Below are 19546 nucleotides of genomic sequence, written 5' to 3'. Positions count from 1 at the left end.
AAAGGTAGATAAGAATTAAGAGGGTTTAATTTCTTAGAAAGAAAATGGAAAAATGGTCATATTTTTAAACTATGTTTATTAGATCATATAATACATGTCAACCCATTACCCATTTTCATAGTTATATTTAGTCTTAATTGAAGATGGAGGCAGATTATTAAAGCAAAAAAATTATAAGACAATTTAAGTGAGGGAGAAAATTCAGCTACATATCACTCCTGGAAGTGGTGGTTCATCCTGTGGACCAGGGTGAGCAGGACTTAGGCAGGGACTGAACATGGTTTATTTATGGTTCTAAAACCAAGTAGATGTGGAAAAATGCTAAGTTGAATGCTGATTAGAATTTATCCCCATAACTGAGAAAGTCATGGAGTTCATTTGTTTTGGTCACCATGCTTTTATGAGCCCTCAAGAGGCCATCAACTACAAGGGAACTTATGAATTCCACACGGCATTGGGGATGCTTGAGGAGAGAGACTCAGTCAAAAGACAGTTCTGATCAGGTTTCTTTGTATGGTTCATAACAATATATGGTTTTTATTTTTCCTGATCTTATTGGATGAGAGGAGAGTGGAAAGCTGAGGAGGGAGTCTGTGCCTGGACTAAGGAAAGAGAAAACTCATTTAGGAATTTTGACTGTTTTTGCTATTGAGTGTTTACTTCACATTTTAAAGCTGTTTACAATTACTTGGACTGAAACTGATTAGAAACAATGACCACTCTTGTCCTTGTCAGGAAACTGCATTCAGAGAATGAGGAGGACACCTCCATTGGATGAGCTGCAGCCACCACCTTACCAAGATGACAGCGGTTCTCCTCACCTCTCATGCACACCCTCCGAAGTTGGGGATGCCAAGTGTGAAATTTCCCACTGCAGCAACAGCCCAAGGTGTTCTTTCAACAAGTGCCCCAGTGAAGGAAGCACAGGTCACGAGGCTGAGAGCTATCACAATAAAGGATATGAAGATGATGTACCTAGCGACAGCACAGCAGTCCTTAGCCCTGAAGTAAGCAGAAGCCCCATGGTTGCCAAGGAGAGCTCTGAGGTTAAGAGCTTTCCCATGTGCTTTCCCATGATGGTGCCAGTCTTACGGTGTCTCATCCCTTGTAGCTTCTCATACCTTATCTAACAAACTTAAGATGCTATTACAGCCTGTATTCTACATCCTGCCCTAGAGATGGGTGGCCAGGGATCGCTGTTGTTTCTTAAATATTTTATATAGAAAATTCTGGAATTATTTTCCTGTTTGTTCATGTTGAGTTTTGAGCGTTTTATTTTGAACCTTTTACTGTTAAGGGATTATTGAGTGTTCCACATTTCTTTCAAATTAACCTTACTGTATTTTCATTTCATAGCGTATAAAAGGAACACATGCTGGTTAGCTTTACTGGTGAAATTTCATAGTTTCCTAATTTTAGTGTAGCTGGCTGTTTTTTGTTTCTTTTCTGGAATGAAGAATGTAAAAGTGGCAACAAAATAATTGTGGTTTCAAAAGGCTTTTTGTAATCCAAAAAGAATTTGTCTTATTCTTAGGATGAAGACTAAGGTAACCCAAAGCTTCAAATGTAGAAACTCACTGAAGGATTTGCTTTCTTTTACAAGGGTTACATTTTGCAAGCTTGAACAGCTTTAACCCCAGCCAACATTATCACAGTGATGTGATCTGTGCTGGTAATTTTGTATCTGCTGTCTAAATAATGAAGGTAGTTTTCTAATACACAGAATAATTAAGCTCTGGACGGAACTTCTCCAGTTTGGGGTTTTCTCCAACAATTTCAAAAGCACTTTAAAGTTTCTAGTATCTTTAGAATTGACATACAGTATCTGACCTAGAAGAAAGTGAGGTTGTTAAGCTTCATGTGCCACAGTGCCATCAGTTTCCTGCCTCTGCATATGTGTTAGTGTATCCCCAAATACATGTCCATACACCAAACACATACAACATTAAATATACATATACAGCATATAGCAAAGACATACAGCCTATGACAAACACATACAACATACACCAAACATATAGCTTATATGTACAAGACGATTTAAAGAGTATCTTATAAAGGTTTGTTCTTGTTTTCTATATATAATACCAAGGACTGCATAAGACGTACAGTGTCAGAGACTCCTATCTTTTTGTTGTATCTGGCTTAAAGAAGAGCCTTTTGAAAACGGAAGAGGAGGAAGAGGAGGGGAGCAGAAATTGGGCTTAGTACATAGTGTAGAGTTGACTGAAAAAACAGAGAAGCTTGTTTCTCTTTCACTAACATTCCAGTTAAGCAATGCTTTACATATTGACCTCATTCAGGGCCCAGCTCCTTATGTGAACCTACCATTCCCTAGAGCACTGTCCTTGTCCTTTTAGTTGAAACTGACCCCACACACTACCTGTGTGCCTACTTGTTGAAAGAGAATGGAAGGCAAGCACTTCCACTGCAAGGTTAATCTAAGTGTTCCCCATAGGAGCTCTGTGTGCCTCCATCTGCTAAGCCGTACAATAAGCGTACCCAAGAGGGCTCTGGGTGGTAGTGTGCTCTCTGAGTGTATCCAAGGTTAGAAAGCTTTGGAACATTCTAACAATAATCTAAATTTCTAAATGAAAATCTCATATATTTTATTAAATACTTGAAGGGTCACATACTTGAAAGGTCAGAGACCTGGTTTAAAATGGGTCAGTAACTAGATAAGATTCCCCAGATATCACAGGTGGTTAGACTAGCAGGAATTTGAGACAATTGCTGGTAAAATGGTCTTAGTTTCTGACCAAGTCATAATTAACATGTGCAGTCTTAGCCTTTCTTCAGATTTTGAAATGTGTATTTCACCATGTCATTGGCAATTAATGTGAGAAGAATACAATTGTTTTGAATTCTAGTTGAAAACTGAGATAAACACGATCTATGGTATGAAGTGTGACTGGATGTACACTGTCTTGAGCCCTTTTCATTTCTATTCAGTTTCCTATTTCCACTGACTTTAAAGTCTTATTGTGTATATTTTATTTTAGATGAAAGCATCTTAGACATGCCTGAAAATGGAGCCATATTTTTCTGTCGCACTGAACTTTGCTTTTCTCTGCAGACCCCTCCCTCAGGAACAGAGACTATGACACTAATATGCACATTAAACTCTAATCTATACAGACACACATCCAGTTCTCTCAAAACTGATAGTGAATATTACACTCACAAGATCTCTTCATTGTGAAGTATTTTACCACTTAAGTTTCTCTGCCCTGTAAGGTAACTTTTGCCTGTAGTTCACTTTCTTCATGATAGCAAATGAAAATTATTTTTATGTCATATTCTAAAAGAAATTGGCATTTATTTGCATACTAGATTAAGTAATAGAGGTAAAAACTAAAAATGTTTAAATTTGCTTTTCTTAGGACGTGTCAGCTCAAGGATCCTCCTCACAGCTTCCTAAACCTTTTGATCCAGAGCCAGAAGCTAAGTATGGCACATTGGATGTGACTTTCGACTATGACTCTGAAAGACAGAAGCTTCTGGTAACAGTGACAGCTGTCACAGACATTCCAACATATAACAGGACAGGTGGCAACTCGTGGCAGGTACACCTTGTTCTTCTACCTATAAAAAAACAGAGAGCCAAAACCAGCATCCAGAGAGGACCATGCCCTGTCTTCACAGAAACATTCAAATTTAACCACGTTGAATCCGAGATGATTGGAAACTATGCAGTTAGGTTTAGACTATATGGTGTCCATCGCATGAAGAAAGAAAAGATTGTGGGGGAAAAGATTTTTTATTTAACAAAGTTGAATCTTCAAGGGAAAATGTCGTTACCGGTGATACTGGAACCTTCATACAATCCTTCTGTGAGTATCTCCTGAATGACCTGGATACAGTTTCTGTTCATGGCACATGAGCACGTGCTACAAGAGAAGTCTGTGATCACCCCCCTGCTTCCGCAGCATATCATCTGCCTAGTAACCAGATGCATTAACCTGCGGCCGTCTGTTCTATGAGAGTTGCCCTTCAAGATGATCATGGTTTCCTTTATGTGTTTCCTTTTCCCTTCTAAGTTCTCATGCGAGTCTTGTGCATTTGCTGCTGTTGAGTGCATTAAATGGTTGGTTATGCATTGTCCAGACTCACTAAAGAAGTTACCCTTTTCTTTACAGGTTAAACCAGAGGACACAGAAGGAGCTTTCTAACCAATTTTTATAGAGTGTGTACTACTGCCCAAAACAAAATTATTTTTTAGAACTGCCACAAAATTATTTTAAAAGTAAAAATAGAGAAAAAGTCTTTGTTACACTTTACATCCTTTTTGAGAAAAGACTAAAGTGTTTTTTCAGTGAAAAATTATGACCTCAAGCTTTTTAATTTCTTCCATATTATAATCACACATTACCTCTATATTTTTAACAAAATTCCCACAAGGCATTACAGATTTCAGGAGAGTAATGGCTGTGTTGTTTATTTAAACCAGGGAGATGCATTATGTCACAAAGTTATTTCAGTATGAGAAAATCTGTGATTTGGGTAAGTGTAAATTATGACTTATATTTCTTTCTGTGTCATGTTGGATAAGAAACATTTTATAATGTAAATATGCGGATTTTAGAATACATTTAAATTTTAAGTTAGAGGCCTGATATTTCATGGTTGTTTCTAAGCTTTGACTGTTTTAGCCTAAGGCCTGGGCTGTAGCACATTGCATCATGCTAGGCGGCGTTTGAACCTGCAGGCTTCCATTCATGGTACAGCCAGGTTACTTTAAACAGGTCCTTGCAGGATCTTTATAAGGAAGAGATGGTGGTAGGTGTTCTATGTCTTTGGGGTTCAGTTTTATTAATAGAATTAACAAATTTAAGTTTTTCAGAATAAGAAATTTGGGGGAAATTTTTTAAAATATTTTTTATTGTTGAAGTTTTCATATATGTGTACTATAAAATATGATCATATTTCCCCCAATTCTTCCTTTGTCTACCCACCCCAACTGCATCTTTTTATAACCCACTAAATCCAGTTAGTGTTACCTGAATGTGCAGGGGCCATCCACTGGAGCATGGGACTCCTACTGCTGACCATATCCTCAAAAGCAGAGTGATTCTTCCTCTCTCTCTCTCTCTCTCTCTCTCTCTCTCTCTCTCTCTCTCTCTCTCTCTCTCTANTTTTTTTTTTTTGGTTGGTTGGTTTTGGGTTTTGCTTCTCCTCAGAGCTCTTTCTCATGCTTGTCACTTCTCAGTCACAAGGTGGTTACTGAACCTCAAGCAGGAGAAAGGAGATGCTGCTTGAGTGTCCCTTCTTTTATCAGGAAAACCAAACATTTCGGCACTCAGGCTGAAAGTTTCCACTTGAGCTCATTGGCAGATGCCACAGGGATACTGCTAGGAGGGCAGGGCTCACTGTGTGGGCTGTACCATGCCGCTGGGTAAAGCCACTTGGCTCATGCTGTCTTGGCTGCCACATGATTGTGGTTACTAGAGGTCCTCTCTAGTTTGGCTTCAACTGCATTGTTTTGATAACATTTTGAAGTTAGTGTACTAGCCTCAGTAGGTAAGATTCTTTTATTTAAAATTGGGGCTTTTGATCAACTATGTAAATTCATGACTCAGGAATAATTATTATTTTTTATTTGAATGAGGATGTTGGTATTTTTTAAATGGGGGCTTTAATTTTTATGTCAATTTTAAGGAGGAGCTATATTATTTGAACTGACCTTTATAGCAGTTTTATTTAAGCTACCTTTTGTAGGAGCATTGTTTAACTTTAATATTCAACACTGAATTCTGGATCTATCTACATAACCTTATCTGCTTAAATTGTATACTGATACCAGTATAACTACAGCCCTATACAGTTTCCTAGCTCTCCTATCTCATTTGTGTGTATTGGTGACATTGTATGCATATCTAGACTTAATAAATTTTGGAGTGTTCAATAACCATTATTTTAAAGGTAGATAAGAATTAAGAGGGTTTAATTTCTTAGAAAGAAAATGGAAAAATGGTCATATTTTTAAACTATGTTTATTAGATCATATAATACATGTCAACCCATTACCCATTTTCATAGTTATATTTAGTCTTAATTGAAGATGGAGGCAGATTATTAAAGCAAAAAAATTATAAGACAATTTAAGTGAGGGAGAAAATTCAGCTACATATCACTCCTGGAAGTGGTGGTTCATCCTGTGGACCAGGGTGAGCAGGACTTAGGCAGGGACTGAACATGGTTTATTTATGGTTCTAAAACCAAGTAGATGTGGAAAAATGCTAAGTTGAATGCTGATTAGAATTTATCCCCATAACTGAGAAAGTCATGGAGTTCATTTGTTTTGGTCACCATGCTTTTATGAGCCCTCAAGAGGCCATCAACTACAAGGGAACTTATGAATTCCACACGGCATTGGGGATGCTTGAGGAGAGAGACTCAGTCAAAAGACAGTTCTGATCAGGTTTCTTTGTATGGTTCATAACAATATATGGTTTTTATTTTTCCTGATCTTATTGGATGAGAGGAGAGTGGAAAGCTGAGGAGGGAGTCTGTGCCTGGACTAAGGAAAGAGAAAACTCATTTAGGAATTTTGACTGTTTTTGCTATTGAGTGTTTACTTCACATTTTAAAGCTGTTTACAATTACTTGGACTGAAACTGATTAGAAACAATGACCACTCTTGTCCTTGTCAGGAAACTGCATTCAGAGAATGAGGAGGACACCTCCATTGGATGAGCTGCAGCCACCACCTTACCAAGATGACAGCGGTTCTCCTCACCTCTCATGCACACCCTCCGAAGTTGGGGATGCCAAGTGTGAAATTTCCCACTGCAGCAACAGCCCAAGGTGTTCTTTCAACAAGTGCCCCAGTGAAGGAAGCACAGGTCACGAGGCTGAGAGCTATCACAATAAAGGATATGAAGATGATGTACCTAGCGACAGCACAGCAGTCCTTAGCCCTGAAGTAAGCAGAAGCCCCATGGTTGCCAAGGAGAGCTCTGAGGTTAAGAGCTTTCCCATGTGCTTTCCCATGATGGTGCCAGTCTTACGGTGTCTCATCCCTTGTAGCTTCTCATACCTTATCTAACAAACTTAAGATGCTATTACAGCCTGTATTCTACATCCTGCCCTAGAGATGGGTGGCCAGGGATCGCTGTTGTTTCTTAAATATTTTATATAGAAAATTCTGGAATTATTTTCCTGTTTGTTCATGTTGAGTTTTGAGCGTTTTATTTTGAACCTTTTACTGTTAAGGGATTATTGAGTGTTCCACATTTCTTTCAAATTAACCTTACTGTATTTTCATTTCATAGCGTATAAAAGGAACACATGCTGGTTAGCTTTACTGGTGAAATTTCATAGTTTCCTAATTTTAGTGTAGCTGGCTGTTTTTTGTTTCTTTTCTGGAATGAAGAATGTAAAAGTGGCAACAAAATAATTGTGGTTTCAAAAGGCTTTTTGTAATCCAAAAAGAATTTGTCTTATTCTTAGGATGAAGACTAAGGTAACCCAAAGCTTCAAATGTAGAAACTCACTGAAGGATTTGCTTTCTTTTACAAGGGTTACATTTTGCAAGCTTGAACAGCTTTAACCCCAGCCAACATTATCACAGTGATGTGATCTGTGCTGGTAATTTTGTATCTGCTGTCTAAATAATGAAGGTAGTTTTCTAATACACAGAATAATTAAGCTCTGGACGGAACTTCTCCAGTTTGGGGTTTTCTCCAACAATTTCAAAAGCACTTTAAAGTTTCTAGTATCTTTAGAATTGACATACAGTATCTGACCTAGAAGAAAGTGAGGTTGTTAAGCTTCATGTGCCACAGTGCCATCAGTTTCCTGCCTCTGCATATGTGTTAGTGTATCCCCAAATACATGTCCATACACCAAACACATACAACATTAAATATACATATACAGCATATAGCAAAGACATACAGCCTATGACAAACACATACAACATACACCAAACATATAGCTTATATGTACAAGACGATTTAAAGAGTATCTTATAAAGGTTTGTTCTTGTTTTCTATATATAATACCAAGGACTGCATAAGACGTACAGTGTCAGAGACTCCTATCTTTTTGTTGTATCTGGCTTAAAGAAGAGCCTTTTGAAAACGGAAGAGGAGGAAGAGGAGGGGAGCAGAAATTGGGCTTAGTACATAGTGTAGAGTTGACTGAAAAAACAGAGAAGCTTGTTTCTCTTTCACTAACATTCCAGTTAAGCAATGCTTTACATATTGACCTCATTCAGGGCCCAGCTCCTTATGTGAACCTACCATTCCCTAGAGCACTGTCCTTGTCCTTTTAGTTGAAACTGACCCCACACACTACCTGTGTGCCTACTTGTTGAAAGAGAATGGAAGGCAAGCACTTCCACTGCAAGGTTAATCTAAGTGTTCCCCATAGGAGCTCTGTGTGCCTCCATCTGCTAAGCCGTACAATAAGCGTACCCAAGAGGGCTCTGGGTGGTAGTGTGCTCTCTGAGTGTATCCAAGGTTAGAAAGCTTTGGAACATTCTAACAATAATCTAAATTTCTAAATGAAAATCTCATATATTTTATTAAATACTTGAAGGGTCACATACTTGAAAGGTCAGAGACCTGGTTTAAAATGGGTCAGTAACTAGATAAGATTCCCCAGATATCACAGGTGGTTAGACTAGCAGGAATTTGAGACAATTGCTGGTAAAATGGTCTTAGTTTCTGACCAAGTCATAATTAACATGTGCAGTCTTAGCCTTTCTTCAGATTTTGAAATGTGTATTTCACCATGTCATTGGCAATTAATGTGAGAAGAATACAATTGTTTTGAATTCTAGTTGAAAACTGAGATAAACACGATCTATGGTATGAAGTGTGACTGGATGTACACTGTCTTGAGCCCTTTTCATTTCTATTCAGTTTCCTATTTCCACTGACTTTAAAGTCTTATTGTGTATATTTTATTTTAGATGAAAGCATCTTAGACATGCCTGAAAATGGAGCCATATTTTTCTGTCGCACTGAACTTTGCTTTTCTCTGCAGACCCCTCCCTCAGGAACAGAGACTATGACACTAATATGCACATTAAACTCTAATCTATACAGACACACATCCAGTTCTCTCAAAACTGATAGTGAATATTACACTCACAAGATCTCTTCATTGTGAAGTATTTTACCACTTAAGTTTCTCTGCCCTGTAAGGTAACTTTTGCCTGTAGTTCACTTTCTTCATGATAGCAAATGAAAATTATTTTTATGTCATATTCTAAAAGAAATTGGCATTTATTTGCATACTAGATTAAGTAATAGAGGTAAAAACTAAAAATGTTTAAATTTGCTTTTCTTAGGACGTGTCAGCTCAAGGATCCTCCTCACAGCTTCCTAAACCTTTTGATCCAGAGCCAGAAGCTAAGTATGGCACATTGGATGTGACTTTCGACTATGACTCTGAAAGACAGAAGCTTCTGGTAACAGTGACAGCTGTCACAGACATTCCAACATATAACAGGACAGGTGGCAACTCGTGGCAGGTACACCTTGTTCTTCTACCTATAAAAAAACAGAGAGCCAAAACCAGCATCCAGAGAGGACCATGCCCTGTCTTCACAGAAACATTCAAATTTAACCACGTTGAATCCGAGATGATTGGAAACTATGCAGTTAGGTTTAGACTATATGGTGTCCATCGCATGAAGAAAGAAAAGATTGTGGGGGAAAAGATTTTTTATTTAACAAAGTTGAATCTTCAAGGGAAAATGTCGTTACCGGTGATACTGGAACCTTCATACAATCCTTCTGTGAGTATCTCCTGAATGACCTGGATACAGTTTCTGTTCATGGCACATGAGCACGTGCTACAAGAGAAGTCTGTGATCACCCCCCTGCTTCCGCAGCATATCATCTGCCTAGTAACCAGATGCATTAACCTGCGGCCGTCTGTTCTATGAGAGTTGCCCTTCAAGATGATCATGGTTTCCTTTATGTGTTTCCTTTTCCCTTCTAAGTTCTCATGCGAGTCTTGTGCATTTGCTGCTGTTGAGTGCATTAAATGGTTGGTTATGCATTGTCCAGACTCACTAAAGAAGTTACCCTTTTCTTTACAGGTTAAACCAGAGGACACAGAAGGAGCTTTCTAACCAATTTTTATAGAGTGTGTACTACTGCCCAAAACAAAATTATTTTTTAGAACTGCCACAAAATTATTTTAAAAGTAAAAATAGAGAAAAAGTCTTTGTTACACTTTACATCCTTTTTGAGAAAAGACTAAAGTGTTTTTTCAGTGAAAAATTATGACCTCAAGCTTTTTAATTTCTTCCATATTATAATCACACATTACCTCTATATTTTTAACAAAATTCCCACAAGGCATTACAGATTTCAGGAGAGTAATGGCTGTGTTGTTTATTTAAACCAGGGAGATGCATTATGTCACAAAGTTATTTCAGTATGAGAAAATCTGTGATTTGGGTAAGTGTAAATTATGACTTATATTTCTTTCTGTGTCATGTTGGATAAGAAACATTTTATAATGTAAATATGCGGATTTTAGAATACATTTAAATTTTAAGTTAGAGGCCTGATATTTCATGGTTGTTTCTAAGCTTTGACTGTTTTAGCCTAAGGCCTGGGCTGTAGCACATTGCATCATGCTAGGCGGCGTTTGAACCTGCAGGCTTCCATTCATGGTACAGCCAGGTTACTTTAAACAGGTCCTTGCAGGATCTTTATAAGGAAGAGATGGTGGTAGGTGTTCTATGTCTTTGGGGTTCAGTTTTATTAATAGAATTAACAAATTTAAGTTTTTCAGAATAAGAAATTTGGGGGAAATTTTTTAAAATATTTTTTATTGTTGAAGTTTTCATATATGTGTACTATAAAATATGATCATATTTCCCCCAATTCTTCCTTTGTCTACCCACCCCAACTGCATCTTTTTATAACCCACTAAATCCAGTTAGTGTTACCTGAATGTGCAGGGGCCATCCACTGGAGCATGGGACTCCTACTGCTGACCATATCCTCAAAAGCAGAGTGATTCTTCCTCTCTCTCTCTCTCTCTCTCTCTCTCTCTCTCTCTCTCTCTCTCTCTCTCCCAGAAACTATCAACTGCCAATAGCTCCTCAGTAAGGGGTGAGGCTTGGAGAGCAATGATCTGCCCTATCTATGCCAGAATTTTGGCCGGTTTGATCTTGTACGGGAGATGACAGCTACTATGAATGTGTGATGCAGAGTCACACTGGTCCAGGAGGAACTCTTCCCATCCTTTAGCTCTTACAGTGCTTCTGCCTCCTCTTCAGTGATGCTGCCTGAGCCTTGGTGAAAAGGCATTGTTACAGATGTCCCATTTGAATCTGAGCACTCAAGTCTTTATCATTCTCAGCACTCTGACCAGTTGTGCTTCCCCCTTGACTACCACCCACTGAAAAAAGAAGCTTCTGTAGCCAATGTTGAGAGCACCAAGGGCCTTTGTCCTCCCCAGACCTGAGATTTTGTCCAGGATTACAGTATGAAATTCCAGGCATGAAATTCTCCCTTGTGGAGCAGAAAGTGCTTGTCCAATCAGAAAGTGATTATTGTCAATTGTCCAATCATAAAGTGATTATTTATCCCCATCTTGGTCATTGTTACTGGGAAGAAATACTATTACCAACACAACTCTAACAAGATTAAGAATTTAAATAGGGCTTGCTACTGTTTCAGAGATTTAGTCCATCATCATCATCATGGGGAACATAGCAGTACACAAGCAGACAAGGTGCTGAAAAAGTAGCTGAAAGTTCTATCTCTTGATCCTCAGGCAGTGGAGAGACTGGGCCTTTCATGGGCTTTTAAAACCTTAAATCCCATCCCCAGTAACATACTTCCTCCAATGAGGCCACACCTACTCCAACAAGGCCACACCCACTAATCCTTCTCAAGCAGTGCCACTTCCTGATGGCCGAAGCATTCAAATATAAGGGCCTATGGGGACCGTTCTTATTCAGGCCTTCATGTCACTATTGCATCAATGGGCATATCTTGCCTGCAACGTCCAAATTGCAGCATACATGGTCCAGTGCTGGGAAAGACCATTGAATGCACACACTTCTCCCTCCTCTTCTTCCTCCTCCTCTTCCTCTTCTTCCTCTTCTTCTTCCTCCTCCTGTGATCCTCACTTAATCTTTTAACCCCAGTCCCCCTTCTCCTTTCATCTCACATCATCCCATTAAATTATATTATTATTATTATTATTATTATCATTATCATTATATTGTGAGATGGTAGGTTTCCATGTGGGTTTGCATATATTTTGGGGGGATTCATCCCCTCTCTCTCCTGTTTTCCCCTATATTCCCACGCCCCTCCCTGCTTAAACCTTTCCACCTACAGTATTCTGCCTCTCTACTTTTGTATTACTTACAATCTACTACCTCCTTTGCTTAAAGCACCCAACAGACTCCTTCCTAGTTTCTTGCTTCCACTTGAGTTCTTAAGTTATACACACAAAACAGAAGATGTGAAGTTGAATCCACATTTGAGGGAGAACACACAGTGTTTGCCTTTCTCAGCTTGGGTGACCTTATTTAGTATAGTTTTTTTTTTCCAGTTCTATGCATTTATAATTAAATAATTTCATTTTTCTTTACAGTTGAGTTGTACTTCACTGTGTAAATGCTGTTTTAAGTGAGAGTGCTTTATAAGAGGAAAAAAGAAGGAACACTCAGTGTTTGAAGGAATATGTTTTTATAAAATGAAATATTCTGTCATTATTATTCCGGTTTTTAAATTTTTTTCACTATCTTGTCTGGGGGAGTAGTAGTTTTCCATGGAGAATAGGCTCCTATACAATAATAACTGAGTTAAGCTAGAAGAAAAAGGCTGGCATCAAGAAGTATGTTTTGTATTTCTTTGAGAATGTCATCCGTTCCCAGATCCATATTAGTTGTATTTGCCAGAGAGCAGTGGTTCTCAACCTGTGGGTCATGACCTCTTTCTGAATTGATCCTTTCACAGGGGTCACCTATTAGGATATCCTACGTATCCGATATTTACATTACAGTTCATAACATTAGCAAAATTACAGTTATAAAGTAGCAACAAAATAATTTTATGGCTGGGGGTCACCACGAAATGAGGAAGTTGTATTATGGGGTCACAGCATTAGGAAGGCTGAGAAAACTACCCAGACAATACTACAGTTTGCTCTGTTGGTCAGACTAAGTGGTTCCTACATTGCTTGTGTTAGTCTGTAGTCCTGGATTGTGTAATATTTTTTGCCAGGCAGTCCAGTAAGTGCCTGGAAGAGAAAGTGTCAGGTAAGTAGCTTCTGAAACAAGCTGCTTAAATCAACCGAAAGCTGTCTGTCTTCTGCTCTTAGAAACTGTCCCTAGGGATCCGTGTGCCTTCATGTTTAGTAGTCGTATCGCATTATCCTTTAGCCTTGCTTTGCCCTCCACATCCTTTAGAATCTTAGAACTCAGCATACTACAGTTTTGAGGCTTCTTTATAATACTATTATACTGAATGTAAAAATGTAATATCAGTAGAACTCATGTATTTTCTGTATGTGCCATACTACTAATGTTCTCTTTGCTTAACTTTTAATATAAGCTGAATGGAGAATTTTTATTACCAAAGTATACTTGAGAGAGCTTCTCTTTGATTCTGTATGACATGTTTATGAGCTACATTCATGAGAAAAAGATTACTTCCCTACTTAGTCATTCACCCTGGGAGCTTTTTAGTGATTGCTTATTGTTATTATTGCAAGGATATTAACCTTTCATCAAGGAAGTTTTAATCCAAAACCCAAAATTACAAATTACGTTTAAAATATGTTTAAAATTTGCAGTTCATTTCATAGATAATAACACAATTCACATATAATTAGTTTCATGGATAGTTTTTCAGAAACTTACTGAGTGAGAACACACGAAAATGACTTTTTGAGGACTCTGAAAATCCAGTGTTTGCTACTGCTAAGATTAAAACAGCACTGAATGTGACTGTAGCCTGTGTATACCTCATTGACCAGTGCACATAGGAAAGGTGCTGAAAGTTCAAAGACACGAGCTCCATCTCATCCAGCTGTGTAAATTTTAAAATATTTTGAGCATCAAGTTTCTGATGACCATAAAAGGATTTAGACCAGTGACCTTTAAGTTGTGTTTTTCTCTGATATTCTGATTCTATTAACAGTGAACGAAGTTAAGTGAGAACAGAAAGGGGTAAGCTGTTTTACTGTGTATTTAGTTGTGTGTACGTGAGTGGGTAGGTGAGGTGGAAGTGTGTGCCACAGTAGATGTGTGGTGGTCAGAGGGTGGTTTCAGGACCTGATTCTCTCCTTTCACCACGTGGGTCCTGGGGATCACATTCAGGTTGTCAGCCTTGATGGAAAGTGAGCCAGAAGCAGGGTGAAGCATAAGCGCTTACGCTGCCATCTTTTTTGCAGTGGACTTAGACTGTTCTCTAGCCTCCATGCCTTTCAGCTTTCTAAAGCCCGAGGCACTCCACCTTCTTAGGACACCCCATAATACTCACTTTCCCTAGGTCATTTGTGTTAGGAGAAAGGCATTGAGTTCTAGATTTATGTTTGATGTTTGTTTCTGTAATACAGTGTGAGCCAGGGCAGTACTGAATGCAAGCCTGTGACAAAGGAAAGTCTCATTTTTGAAGGTTAGAAGTAAAGGAAAGTTTTGGCAGGTGTTTATTCCCTGTCTTCTCCATGCTATGGATCCCATAGAGACTGGTAGTAATCTCAGAAAATACCTGTTTGAAGGTAATATTAATATAATATAGTTAATAATATTAATAACTTAATAAATTTAATTCTATTCCGGGAAAAGAATAATTGTGTTCATAGAACTAATGTAGATAACAAATTAGCCTTTAATTTCCTGTTTGTTTTAATAAGATTTAAATTTCTGTCATTGGACGTGTATATGTTCCTGCAAGTCCTCTCATGCCTTTACTCCATCCTTGGGTCTATGGAAGGAAAATGCACATTCACAGGTGTGAGGTCTGTAGTAGAAAGGCTAGTCACGCTTACCTCCTTGTCAGTCAGGATGGGAGTGCCACCTGTTCTGGGCACTCTGCAAAGTTGGGATGGTGCTAATTGTGGCAAACAGTGAGTATGGAACCTTCACAGTGACTGTAAATAGGAGTTGCTGTCTTGTGATTAAACAGCGTCCTTATTTAGTTTCAATAATTCTAACATTTTAATGCAGATTTATTATACCTATTAATATTAATACTTATTAATATTTTCTGGTGTTTCAGGTCTTTGCAAATGTAGTGGTTATTATTTTATTTTTTCTTAGTCCCAGAATTTTTTTTATTATAGGATTACCTGATATCATATAACCAAGTATTTAATATGTTTAGAAAAGCTGTATCTTTATGTTTCTATAGTCTGGACCTTTGTTTACTTCACTCTAAGGGATCAGTGTCGTCTGAGGGTTAATATTCCATGTCACTTGCTTATCAGGAGTTTTTAAGTAGATTTAGACTTATATAACATGAAAATGTACTCTCTTAGGATATTCTCTTTTTAATGTTATTTAACCAGTAGGTGTTATAACCAAGCCTTTCCTCAATAACCCAGTTCTGGCCTGTCACCACAGTTCATGTGAACACCGGTGGACTTGAAACAGTGAAAACTACATGCAAAGTCTTGATACAAATCAAATATGTTAGCCAAAGCAACAATGAAATTAACAACTGGTTTACTACAGCAGCTGAATGGTGGCATTTCTTCTTCCTTTACTTGTCGTTGAAGTGATAGTATTGTGACTTACAAAGCACATACACACTCTCTTCATTTTTATGCTATATAAGGTTAAAGACAACTTGAAAGAGAGATTTATTACCAGGGCCTAAGCGTTAAGAAAATCCTAAAAGATCCTAGGTAGCAAAACAAATGAGGGTCAGAAGGGTGTCAGACTTCCCATACTAAAACCAAAGCATCAACATTGCAAGAGAAACTTACTTCTTATGTGTTTATATGTATAGCCCCTGTAAGTCCTCAGCGCAACTCTGTTTGGTCTGTTCAAGTTCTGTTGCAGTGACAAAACCTGAGAAAACAACTGAAGAACTTGCTTTGAATATGGTTGCAGAGATTTTGGCAGAGTCGGCTGGCTCCATTGTTTGGGCCTGGGATATGAAACAAGAGCATGCTGCAGAGGTTGCTCGACCACGGCTACCAGCATCCAGAGAAACAAGTTCAGGGAGCATTTTTTCCAGTGCCCACCCCCAGCCACCTACTTCCTTCAGTTAGACCCTGCTTTCTTTTTACCACCTCCCAGTAAAGCCATCGTAAAAATCCATCAAGGAGTTGATCCATTCATTAGCTCAGAGTCCTCATGATCCAGACCCTTGCCCAACACCCCTAACATGATGCCTATGAAGGATGCTGCATATTCAAAGCATTTATCCTCATTTTGAAGATGGCAAAGTAGGCTTGAGCACAACCATGTCTCTCACAAAGTAAAGTCCCATTAGCTTGTTTGGCAGTGGCAGATCTTCTTAGTTCTTTCTGGTTTGTCTCCTACTCTGAGGAACAGGCACATGTCTAAGATTTCCTAGAGTTCTAGAGGCTAAATGGCTTCTGCAGCTAAAGGCATTTGTGCATGGTTGGCAAGGGAGAAGTGAGGTGGGTGCCATCTTCTACTGGTTCATGGCAGCAGCAATTGTACATCCATCTCATTGTGGCAACTGCTGGGGAAGCAGAGCACCCTGTGGCTGTTTCTCCTGGTTCTGGAGCCATTCCTGCAGGAACCATCTAGAGCTGGCCCTTCCACTTTTACAACGTTATAAGCTCCTGCCTCCTCCATTAAATATTTCTTTGTAAAATACCCAAATGAGTTGTTTCCATAACTAAACCCTTTCTAACATGGTTTCACAGGTCAAAATAGAAGCATCTTGGGCAGTTTATGCTGAACTAAGACCCTATCAGTCAAAACTAGGCTTTGGTTGTAGCAGGTTTCTTTTTAAACAGGTTTCTAAAAACTACATTAGTAAAAAAATATTGAGAAAGGCAAATTCTTTAATTTTCTTTAACCCAAATAACGTTCCATATACTGGATACAATTTTAAGTATGTATATATTCGCTTCTTTCCTCTTTGAGATAGATACTGTGGTCTCAACTTACTCAGAGTGGTCCATGCAGCTCCTGTCATGACAGTCTATCTTCAGTATTTTGTGCATTGTCATTGTATCTATTAAATTTGTCCCAAAGGGGATTTGTGTTATCAAGGAATGTTAATTTCCATTAACATTTCCAACTAAAGTATATGAACATGTCTTCTCTCCCAATTAATTTGTTTTTAGTAGTTAAAAAATGTTCAGAATCCCTAAAGTTCAAGATCATTAGTAGACCTTATAAACACATGAATGAAATTATAGAAAAGATGTTACAATATCTCTCAATTTTTAGGAAAATCCCTTGACATCAGTTGATATTACTCATGAAGAGCCAGAGGTTATGTGGACTGACTATTTGCATCTGTTCAAAGTCTTAACAATTTCAAGTAAATACCAATCAACAAAGAATACCCTAATTTAAGGGAAGACCCAGAGAGCAGGCTTTTCTTCAGAAATAATTAAAATAATGTCACACAGAACTTCTTCCTCTTTCTGCTGTTCTACCTCCCCTGCTTCCTTGAAAATCCTGCCTCACTAGGCTTCAGGCCCTGTATAGAACAGGGACAATGATATTAATTCAGACCCAGGAGCTGGGTCAGAGGGGGAGGTGGGGTCACCTCCCAGATAATGTTTGGTGGGCAGTGGGAAAGTGAATTTAAAATACCAGCATTAGAAAGAGTAACACTTGGAAGCCCAGAAGACACCAACTACGACATGGTGTAGTATTTATTTAAATCTAATGAAAACAGTCAGGGCCTCACACCAGTTTTGTCGGGCCTGAATAACTGTCTTTTTAACACTGTGAGTCTAAAGCCTAGATAGCTGTGGTTAGTTGTTCCACAGAATCTGCCTTTCTGCATGTCTTTGTTTTTCTCTGTTATTTCCTGAGTATCCAGAACTAAAATGTGTCATTGCCAAGTTCTAAAACATCGGTTGTGTCTAATCATAATATTTAACATGAAACAAATGACATCATTGTGAAAACTCCAAAGATTCACTAATGGAGTAAAGTATCTTTCCAGAATTACCTACTCAAATTGCAACCAATTAAACTATTAAAAATCACCTTTACTAAAAATAATTTTACCTAAAATACTTGTAGTGAAATTCGCTCTTAAATATTTAAGATGGGTATGAATGGAAAGTGGTTATATGTATTTTTAAAGAAATGTTAACTGTTTCATTACCTTTAGCAATTACCTGTTTTAATTCAATGGGCCTGGTACATTTTAGATTTACCTTAAATATTAAAATTATGGCCTTGATTTAAAGCTGAGCATATTTGAAAAAGAGAAAAATAACATTTTAAGAGGGGTTGGTATCATTATGGAAGTGAGATTGTTTTTTAACCAGTGGTCAGTAGACTGGGTTTTTGTTTGATTTAGTTTATTTAAACAGAATCTATTGTGTCACCAAAGAGATGAGAACTAAATTTTCAGGAACTGGTAAATAATTTCTTCAATTTCATTTTTTATTATAATTAACAGATGTTTGAGAAAATAAACCAAGTGGCCTATTACATGTGGTCAAGGGTGTGTTTATAGCACAGCCCCACTTGGCTATCCTGGAGTTTACACTGTGAAGTGACATGGAGTGAGAAGACAGTGTTAACAGACTTGTCTAGAACAGCACTACTGCTGCTTCTGTAGCTTGTTCTTTTCATTTCCTTGCATCTTCTTTTAGTGCTCTATGAAGACATGTTTAAACCTACATCTTATGAAATAGTTGAGGGATCTGGAGGATTCCCTATGAAGCTTCTTCATTAAGCTTCTCAGAAATATCCTTCTATATTCATATTTAAATGAATATATCAATCATATTTTGCCATTATGTTTGTTAGAAGCTTATATATAACATCCAAAATTTGAATCAGAACTAATTTTCAAATAATCTGTTTTGTGGCTGTCTTGGTTATGGTTTCTATTGCTGTAATAAAATACCATGACCAAAAGCAACTCGGGGAGGAAAGGGTTTATTTTACACCTTCATGTAACAGTCCATAATGAAAGGCAGTCAGTGCAGGAGCTCAGGGCAAGAATCTGGAGGCAGGAACAGATGAGGAGGCCATGGAGAAACGCTGCTTATTGACTTGCTCCTCCTGGCTTGTAATGACAGAGACAAGGGGCCTCTTTACTTCCAGAGTCCCCTTTCAACAAGGTTAAGCGGCACATGAATTTATTAATCTAATGTTTACTATACTCCCATTTTGAGATAGTCATGAATAAAATATCTTCCATACTCTTTTAACAATTGTCAAACTTTATTTTTTCCTTCAGCTTTCTACCTTCCATCTTCTTTCTATATCCAGTTGCCTTGCTTGACTAGTCCTCTAGTATAGTGTTGAATGTAAGTAGTAAGAGCAGATGTGTGTGCTGAGCATGTTGGCAACTGGTGTTGGTACTCAGGTGCTGCCCAGTGTTTGAAAGTTCGCTGTATAGGCCAAGCTAGCTGAACCTCAAGCTAACGACTT

At 38.1% G+C, this 19546-nt stretch overlaps 1 protein-coding gene across 3 annotated transcripts in view; it reads left to right on the top strand.

The window, feature by feature from the left end:
• The window catches only part of Syt14 (synaptotagmin 14), a 142277-nt gene that overhangs the window by 92654 nt on the left and 30077 nt on the right, over window positions 1–19546 (top strand). Inside the window, exons 4-6 of one of the 3 annotated variants that reach the window (XM_029538863.1) lie at window positions 736–1007; window positions 3384–3833; window positions 4140–4229. In XM_029538863.1, coding sequence (XP_029394723.1) covers window positions 736–1007; window positions 3384–3833; window positions 4140–4172 — 755 coding nt within the window. In that variant the 3' untranslated portion in view covers window positions 4173–4229. Of the gene's footprint in view, window positions 1–735; window positions 1008–3383; window positions 3834–4139; window positions 4230–6658; window positions 6926–9301; window positions 9752–19546 lie in introns of those variants that run through there. The other 2 variants (XM_021198403.2, XM_029538864.1) reach the window with 2 other exon arrangements.

The sequence above is a fragment of the Mus pahari genome, chromosome 5 (genome assembly GCF_900095145.1).
Source record: "Mus pahari chromosome 5, PAHARI_EIJ_v1.1, whole genome shotgun sequence".
NCBI classification, from domain to species: Eukaryota; Metazoa; Chordata; class Mammalia; order Rodentia; family Muridae; genus Mus; species Mus pahari.
This window is presented reverse-complemented; position numbering and strand designations above follow the sequence as displayed.